The sequence below is a fragment of the Parambassis ranga genome, chromosome 6 (genome assembly GCF_900634625.1).
Source record: "Parambassis ranga chromosome 6, fParRan2.1, whole genome shotgun sequence".
Taxonomy (NCBI): domain Eukaryota; kingdom Metazoa; phylum Chordata; class Actinopteri; family Ambassidae; genus Parambassis; species Parambassis ranga.
Window position 1 is genome coordinate 7054150 of NC_041027.1, and position 9613 is coordinate 7063762.

The window sequence follows — 9613 nt, forward strand, 5'->3', positions numbered from 1 at the left end:
CGAAGCTGCGGCTGCAAAGCCTCTGGTGCCTGTCGTGGCGGCAATCCCCGGACCCGGTGGTGGACACCGGAGGTCAGGGATGCCGTCAAGCTGAAGAAGGAGTCCTATTGGGCCTGGCTGGCTTGTGGGACTTCTGAAGCAGCTGATAGGTATCGGCAGGCCAAGCGTGCTGCAGCGAGGGCAGTTGTAGAGGCAAAAACTCGGGCCTGCAAGGAGTTCGGGGAGGCCATGGAGGAGGACTATCGGTCAGCCTCAAAGAGATTCTGGCAAACTGTCCGGCGCCTCAGGAGGGGGAAGCAGTACTCTGCCAACACTGTATTCAGTGGAGGTGGGGAGCTGTTGACCTCGTCTGAGGGGGTGGTTGGACGGTGAGGGTCTCCTCAATCCCACCAACACGCCTTCCGTTATGGAAGCGGAGGCTGATGACCTAGTGGTGGACTCGTTCATCACCTGTGCTGAAGTTGCCGAGGTAGTCAAAAAGCTCCCCGGCGGCAAGGAACCGGGGGTGGATGAGATTCGCCCTGGGTACCTTAAGTCTCTGGATGTTGTGGGGCTGTCTTGGCTGACACGCCTCTGCAACATCGCGTGGCAATCGGGGGCAGTGCCGCTGGACTGGCAGACCGGGGTGGTGGTCCCTCTTTTTAAAAAGGGGGACCAGAGGGTGTGCTCCAACTACAGGGGGATCACACTCCTCAGCCTCCCTGGGAAAGTCTATGCCAGGGTACTGGAGAGGAGAATTAGGCCTATAGTCGAACCTCGGATTCAGGAGGAGCAATGTGGTTTTCGTCCTGGCCGCGGAACGCTGGACCAGCTCTATACCCTCCGCAGGGTGCTGGAGGGTTCATGGGAGTTCGCCCAACCAGTCCACATGTGTTTTGTGGACTTGGAGAAGGTGTTCGACCGTGTCCCTCGCGGCATCTTGTGGGAGGTGCTCTGGGAGTATGGGGTCCGTGGCCCTCTGCTGAGGGCTGTTAGGTCCCTGTATGACCGGAGCAGGAGTTTGGTTCGCATTGCCGGCAGTAAGTCAGACCTGTTCCGAGTGCATGTTGGACTCCGGCAGGGCTGCCCTTTGTCACCGGTTCCTTTCATAATTTTTATGGACAGAATTTCTAGGCGCAGCGAAGGACCGGAGGGAATCTGGTTCGGGAACCATAGGATTTCATCTCTGCTTTTTGCAGATGATGTTGTCCTGTTGGCTTCATCGAGCCGGGACCTTCAGTGTGCACTGGGGCGGTTTGCAGAGTGTGAAGCGGCTGGGATGAGAATCAGCACTTCCAAGTCTGAGGCCATGGTTCTCGACCGGAAAAAGGTAGTTTGTCCTCTCTGGGTGGGAGGAGAGCTCCTGCCCCAAGTGGAGGAGTTTGTGTATCTCGGGGTCTCGTTCACGAGTGAGGGAAAAATGGAGCGGGAGATTGACAGACGGATCGGTGCAGCCTCCGCAGTAATGCGGTCGCTGTACCGGCCTGTTGTGGTGAAGAAGGAGCTGAGCCGGAAGGCGAAGCTTTCGATTTACCGGTCAATCTACGTCCCTACCCTCACCTATGGTCATGAGCTTTGGGTAGTGACCTAAAGAATGAGATCGCGAATACAGGCGGCCGAAATGAGTTTCCTTCGAAGGGTGGCTGGGCGCTCCCTTAGAGATAGGGTGAGAAGCTCAGTCACCCGAGAGGAGCTCGGAGTAGAGCCGCTGCTCCTCCACATCGAGAGGAGCCAGCTGAGGTGGCTCGGGCATCTGGTTCGGATGCCTCCTGGACGCCTCCCTGGGGAGGTGTTCCGGGCATGTCCCACTGGGAGGAGGCCCCGGGGAAGACCCAGGACGCGGTGGAGAGACTATGTCTCTCAGCTGGCCTGGGAACGCCTCGGGATTCCCCCAGAGGAGCTGGAGGAAGTGTCTGGTGAGAGGGAAGTCTGGGTGTCTCTGAAGATTTCTGAATTTAAAGTCATGAATCTGCCTTCAGGCACAAATGCTTGATTTGAGTAGGCAGTAAAGCATAATAATCAATCTTAAAATAGTAAGAGTCTAACTGTGAAACACTTACATATGTATGACCTTCAAACAAAGTCACAACTCACAGACCCATTTCAGCTGAGCTGAAATCATTCCAACGAGAGTTCTCGTCAGTTCTAATTTGAGCACAGTCCTCTTCACCCCACTGTGGGTCTCTATTGCCATTATCAGGCTGCCTTTGATTCCAGTCCCTGCAGAGTCGAAGAGAGAAGCATTACAGTGTTAAATTTTTACCCAGAAATCAGACTTGAAATATAGAAAACTATATACTAGAAGTAAGATGAAAATCTTTGTCTGTAATAATAAAATCTGGGGTGATAAAAAATTCAAATCAAACTTTCAGCTCTTTGGGACATTTTTATATTTTCCATTCCTACTTTTTACACCAGCACCATTCACCAGCTGTTTTTAGCCAAATAAACCCCAGCCAAACAAGGTTCTTTGTGAATGCCCCAAATCTGTCCACAAAAAGAACTGACGCCGGTCCCGCTTACAGGCCTGGTCCGATTATGGATTTCGACATTTTTTCGACATTTTCGGCCTCAATTATAAGCCGGGTCTGATTTTCTCATAAGGTAAGGAGCAAATATATAACTATAAATATGACATAAAAAACAACAACAACAACAACATAAACAAGGCTAAAGAAATGTACGATGACATTAATGATGGAAGGGATGTGGAGAACTTTTCAGCTAGTTCTGGATGGCTTGTTCGCCAGAATAATTAAAGGCCTGCCCCAAGTATAAGTAGGGACAATTTTGCGATAAATATTATATATAAATAATATATAAATAAAGGCCCGGGCTATTATTTGAAGTTTTACAGTAGTCATATGACTTACATCAGCGTCAGAGGAGTCCCATCTATCCATTTCCAGGTGCCTTCCTCCTCTCTGTCTGTCAAACCAATCCAACTTCGTTGAGTGGTGAATGTAGAGAGGAATGTCTGTTCAACATCGGGAGTGCAAACAAGATGAAAAGACGCTGTAAAAAAATCATTTTGTTTTCTTTCACTGTCTTTCACTGCTGCACTACAGCATGAAATCAAAAAGATAAGAGACCTAACCTGCGATGTTTCTAGGGTCAATCCCATTTCTACCTTCTACCCGGTCGCTCTCACCCTGCATGTTCACATCAGAGGTATTAAGATAAGAAACTACAAATCACAACACTCATTGTTCTACATGCTTCCAGAAGGACATTGGATTCACATCAGCCAAGGCCAAGAGGGTCATAAAGGATCTCTTAGAAGAAGCAGAGAAGGAAACCTTCTGGCTCTGGCTGAGAAGAAATGACAAGAGTTGGGGAGGCAAGAGGGACTCCAGTGTTAACCTGACCACCAAAATCCAGCTGCAGGGAGCGGCAGAGAGCAACCCTGTCTGTTCTGGAGATTAAAGGGGCAAAATATCAGTGAGGGATGGCTCCCAGCTGAAGACCCTGCAGCTGGTACTCTGGCACCGGCGAAGGTATGTCAAGCAGAAATGCTGCGCAGGAATTAACAGCTGCCTGTTGACAAAATAACTGACCTATACTGCATGGACTGGCATTAAATTGTTTAATGTATCCTGATACTCCCCACCACAGGAGAAAGAAATGTCCACAACATTTGAAATGTATGAAGGTCATTATTCATGTACAAATACAACAGCACACATTTACTCACTGTACCTGTTCTTGAATGCTGTCGATCACCACCAGATCAGCTCCTCTTCCTCTGCAGTCCGCTCTGCCTTCATCCCAGAAACCAGACTTAGAAGAGACGAGATAACAGCTACGACCAGAAATGGTCCATTCTGAGGGACAAGTTTTCCCTAGAAGACATCAAATTAGAGACAATACAAATAAACAAGTCTTTCTGAAGTGAGTCCATGTAGATTTGTAACCGCCTTGAAAACCAAAGCCCACCCTGTGGCTAAAGAATCACAAATTAAGGACCCAGACTTAGAAGAGATGAGACTGAACTTTAGTCAACAAGTAAATCTTTATAAATGCAGAAGGCTCACTCTGTTTGAGTAAACTCTGAAGCCTGTCCAGCTCTCTTATCTTTGCTGTGAGGTTGGCAGTCAGTCGGTCTCTCTCCTCAGTCATGGAGAAGAGTTTGTCAGCACTGGTCTGGAGACGTTCAGTCAGGTTGTCTTTGATTGCGGTGAGATCACCCACACCAGTGGCGGTTTTGGGCACGGGCAGACCGGGCGGTCGCTCGGGGCGGCATCACACAGGGGACACGAGCAGTTGGAAAAAATATCATCTGCGCGGCGGTTTTTTATGTATATTATAGATCACTGTGTGGAGAATTGGCAAATTAGCGCCCCCTGCTGCTGTAGGCGCCCCTGCTTGCTGAGAAGCTGCGTACAGGGACTGCTCACCTCTGGGTCTCCAAACGGAACAGACAGGGAGTGAAGGAGGGAGGTCTCACTCTGTCCTGATAGCGTGCGTCACTGCGTGTTTGTGTATAGCAGCATGAATGACCGAAGGAGTGAGACATCTTACCGTTAAGATCATTAAACAACACGGACGTTTTGGGGCCGAAACGGACAGACAGCAGAGCTGCAGGCAGAGACAGAGGACTGTAGCCCGATGCTGGACTGAAAGTCTGATGTTGGACTGAGGGTTTGATGCTGGACTGAGAGTCTGATGCTGGACTGAGGGTTTGATGCTGGACTGAGAGTCTGATGCTGGACTGAGAGTCTGATGCTGGACTGAGAGTCTGATGCTGGACTGAGGGTTTGATGCTGCGCGCTGTGTTTTATAATGTTCATCCATGATGCGCTGCTCTGGCTCATCGGTTAGCGAACAAGTTAAGTCCATAAATAAGTCCGTCCATCAGGCTGATTAACGGTAAACTAAAGTAAGAATACTGCTGACTGTCAGCTGGTTTATGAGTTAAATACAGGGTAAAAAGTGATTATTTTTCATCCATATTTATCATCCATTCAGCCTCTCTTCACTTGATGCCCACAGCCTGGACCATCACACAGGTATCAAAATCACTAGTTGCCCAAAGTGTGTACACAATTACAACCTTTTATGCTGCTTACTGAAATCTGAAAGCACTATCATTACTAACAAAGAATTATTATTTATGTATAAAATGAAATATTTTTGTTTTTTCTGAATAAGCAAGGACATATGTTTGAATCAGTACAATTGTAGTGCTCTAGTTTACATGCCTTATGTTAGTTTAATTTAAAAAAAAATAGACAATGGGGAATTTATTTTTTATACCATTTATCATCATATTATCCATTTTGCAACCTGTCATATTTGTTTTCTGTAATGTTTGTGCATGTTTGTTCCTCTCTCTCTCTCCTTCATCCTCTCTGTCCTGTCTCCCTCTTCCTCTCCTCCTCTACCAGCCAACTGGCAGCAGTAAGGTTCTCCTTATGAGCCGGATCCTGCACAAGGTTTCTTCCTGTTAAAAGGGAATTTTTCTTGACACCGTGGCTCTTAAGGGGGTTCAGGCTCTGGGTCTCTGTGAAGCATGATGTCCTCCATCATGTAGGAGTGCAGATTAGATCTAAAACAGCTGTGCAGCTCAGACTGCTGTATATTTGTCCGGACTCAAAAGTCTTAACCTAAACTGCTGCTAGGTTTTGACTTCAGTCAGGAAGTTACACATTTCAAATGTGATGAATATAGATGGCAGAATAATCAGCCACAGAACCCTCTAACCGCTCTTTAAGATCACAGTACTGTGAGAACTTTACAGAACTGAACAGATGATTTTAGGAAGATTTCAGAAATGGATTGATTGTTGAGATAATTTTATAGACATTGTTCGGATTGGTGGCATCAAAGCACATTTAAACAAAAGTAAATGGTGTAAACACGGTGATACCACAAATCCACTTTTACTAAAATTGTTTGTTGAAGCTTGGTCACTATATGATAGGTACCAGCAATGGTCAGCTAGTTAAGCACACTTGTTAACTGCAGATCTTAATAAACACTCATGTGGACAAATGAGGAACTGCACTGATCAAATTTATGACATGTCAGAAATCCAGCTGATCACCAAAAAACTTTATTATGAATTAATTGATCAGACAGTCTCCAAAAAGTCCAAAAGGTTTGATGCAAACATGTTAATTATTGAAGAAACGTAACATACAGTATAATAAAGAATATTGTGAAATATAATTGCAAACAACTGCGGGCAGCTTAATAAACTTATGATCTGCATGTATAATACTTGTGCAATGGAAACATATCTTGAACACAAGATATTGATCGCTCATGGATATGAAATGCAATTATAATGAAATTATAAGTGTGAATTATTTGTAACATGATGTCATTATATCGGTCTTCCTCTCTGACTGACTTTAAGCATCCCTGAACACAAGCGTATAAAAAAAATGCACACTAACACCTCAAAACCCTAATTAAAGTTCCACAAAAGTAAAGATCAACCTTGATGTGAAGCTGATCTCTTCTTTGCATTGCGTGGCCTCATTTGACATCATCACATATCAATGGCTCAATCTGTTGGTATAAATATAAACCAATGAGAGCTACTTCTAAACACATCAGAACTGGTTCTTCTCAATTTCCCTTTGAAAAATGAATCATGTTCAGACTAAAAAAAAATAGATTTCTAACTGTGAAACCCTTACATATGTATGACCTTCAAACAAAGTCACAGCTCACAAATCCATTTTAGCTGAGCTGCACATGACACATCATTCCAACGAGAGTTCTCTTTTGCTATAATTTGAGCACAGTCCTCTTCACCATACATTGGGTCTTTATTGCCATTATCAGGCTGCTTCCAATCCCATTCCCTGCAGAGTCAGAGGGATTACACAGTTATTTTTTTTTTTACCCATTTTTCACCCGTACTTTTTACACCAGCACCATTCTCCAGCTGCTTTCAGCCAAATAAACACCAGCCAAACAAGGTACTTTGAGAATGCCCCAAATCTGTCAACAAAAAGTAGTCATATGAAAATATAATTATCAGTAAAATAAAGACTTACGTCAGAGTCAGAGGAGTCCCATCTATCCATTTCCAGGTGCCTTCCTCATCTCTGTCTGTCAAACCAATCCAACTTCGATGAGTGATGAATGTAGAGAGAAATGTCTGTTCAACATCAGGAGTGCAAACAAGATGAAAAGACACCGTAAAAATAATTTTGTTCACTGCTGCACTACAGCATGAAATCAAACAGATAAGACGCCTAACATAAATCTGTATCTGTGCACAAAGCAGGGAGGCTAGCTCACAAACTATTTCTCGAAAGGTTAATAAAAGTTTCTAAGGTCACTCCCACTGATACTCCCCACCACAGGAGAAAGACTAATGTTCACAACATTTAGACCTGTTCTTGAATGCTGTCGATCACCACCAGATCAGCTCCTCTTTCTCTGCAGTCCGCTCTGCCTTCATCCCAGGAACCAGACTTAGAAGAGACGAGATAACAGCTACAACCCAAAATGGTCCATTCTGAAGGACACGTTTTCGCTAGAAGACATCAAATTAAAGAAAATACAAATAAGTCTTTTTGAAGTGAGTCCATGAAGATTTGTAACCGCCTTGAAAACCAAAGCCCACCCTGTGTCTAAAGAATAGCAAGAAATAAGGACCCAGACTTAGAAGAGACTGAACTTTAGTTAAAAAGGAAATTTTTATAAATGCAGAAGGCTCACTCTGTTTGAGTAAACTCTGAAGCCTGTCCAGCTCTTTTATCTTTGCTGTGAGGTTGGCAGTCAATCGGTCTCTCTCCTCAGTCAAGAAGGAAAGTTTGTCAGCAATGGTCTGAAGATGTTCAGTCAGGTTGTCTTTGATGGCGGTGAGATCACCCACACGTTGATCTGACACAAATGAAACCACAGAAAGGGTAGAAATAATTTGAATTGTAAGGCACATTGGCAGGATTTCCACAATATCAGGTCTGAGTGTGTTTACACTTGCTTATTAATATAAAGCAGACTCACAGTGGACACCGAGTGTGATGAACCTGAGCAGCAGGAAAACACTCAGCAGCCCCAAACACAGAATAACAGCTGAATAGAAACGTTGATGGGAGCTCCTCACACCTGAACAGAGTAAAGATCAATGAAACTGAAATGATAACAAAGAATAACATCTACTCACCTCTTCTGTTAACTCCTACCTGTGCAGTTTGAGGAGAAACATTTTGCCTCCTGCATGTTAACATGAAAGTCCTCCATCATGTAAGAGAGCAGATTACTTCAACAAACAGCTGCACAGCTCAGACTGCTGTATATTTATTTTGAAACAGGTCTTATCTGACACTGCTGCTGGTTTTGACTGGGTTTGATTACAGAAGTGATAGAATATAGATAGAATAATCAGCAACAGAACCCTCCCAACATCTTTCATATCACAGTCTTAAAACTGATCACTTGATGTGATAATAACAGAGCCTTATGTTTGACTGGTGACATCAAATTACCTTTAAAGAGAAAAGAAAAAAAAAATCCACACAAATATAAACTGGCTCAAAGATCTGATTATCCAGAAGCTTTGATGCTTCAAATTAATTGATCAGTCAGTGTTAAAGACATTTGATGCATGGGTGTGAGAGAAACTTACAGTGTAAGAAAGAATGTTGTGCAACATGATGGCAAGCAACAGGCAATTATCTGATGTTCTATACTTGCGCCACAGAATTTTATCTCAACACAAAATATTGGACATGCATGCCACATATGCATTTTCCAATTTAACTTGAAAATTATTTTGCAAACATTGACCTTAAATAAGATAAATCTGAATCATAAGTGTGTAATATTTGTCTGCACCAAACACACAAATCGTCAAAATACAGCCACACTAATTCCCGTATCAAATAAAAAATACTAATACATCAGACTGCAGTATACCATCTGCATTCTCTCTTTGAGCTAGCTTCACCTAGCTTTAACCTTATGCTACAAACATAAGTCTGGCTTGACTTGATAGAAAGAAGAAAATAAATCTCGGTCTCTGTCTCTCCGCTGCTCCAACAACAGGTTAAAAAATAAATCCTCAATATGTTGAGTTGAATCACTAATTGCGTTGCAGAAATAATGAGAAGCCCAAAATCTGAAGGCAAGTCAAGGGGGTTGAAACACTCACAAATCCCGCGATTTGCCCATAATGTAATTGACAAATGTTAAAAATGTGTTGACGCCAGAGATCAGCACGTTATGGAGCATCGGGTCGTGTCACTACCTAATATGGCCCTTTATAGTGCCTCCACCATTTTGTTGAGCTGTACAAATTCGTAGTGACAAGTTGTAAACCCCATATAGGGCCCTCAATGTACAATGCATCATAAAAAGTAGTGTCCATCCGATGGTCACTACAATTAGCATATATGTACAGTCATGCAATGCGCAGAACGGTCGCCATCTTGACATTTTGGAGCCAGAAGTAATTTGGAACTGGAGGGCAGAGCTGTGATGCAGCAAGCGGCGGATACAGCCGGCTACACCCAGCCAGGCGGCCACCAACACGGCCGGGCGGTCTCCAAGCTAACTGTTGTGGACTTGCTTAATACGAGGTAAACTTTTTAGCAGCCAATTTAATACTGTTCATGTCTACATTTCTCTGAAATTACATACAAGATGAGCAACCTGATAATGCTTTTTTAAA

General features: G+C 44.0%; 1 protein-coding gene across 1 annotated transcript; it reads right to left on the bottom strand.

Moving 5' to 3' along the window:
* Window positions 1-6464: 6464 nt before the first annotated feature.
* LOC114437590 (C-type lectin domain family 4 member E-like) lies at window positions 6465-8268 on the bottom strand. Its single transcript, XM_028408384.1, has 6 exons — window positions 8127-8268; window positions 7948-8049; window positions 7660-7824; window positions 7332-7474; window positions 6990-7093; window positions 6465-6794 (listed from the first exon to the last, which is right to left on the bottom strand). Exons 1-6 carry the CDS (start codon window positions 8185-8187, stop codon window positions 6650-6652), a joined length of 720 nt encoding a protein of 239 aa, XP_028264185.1. The 5' UTR covers window positions 8188-8268; the 3' UTR covers window positions 6465-6649.
* Window positions 8269-9613: the final 1345 nt, after the last annotated feature.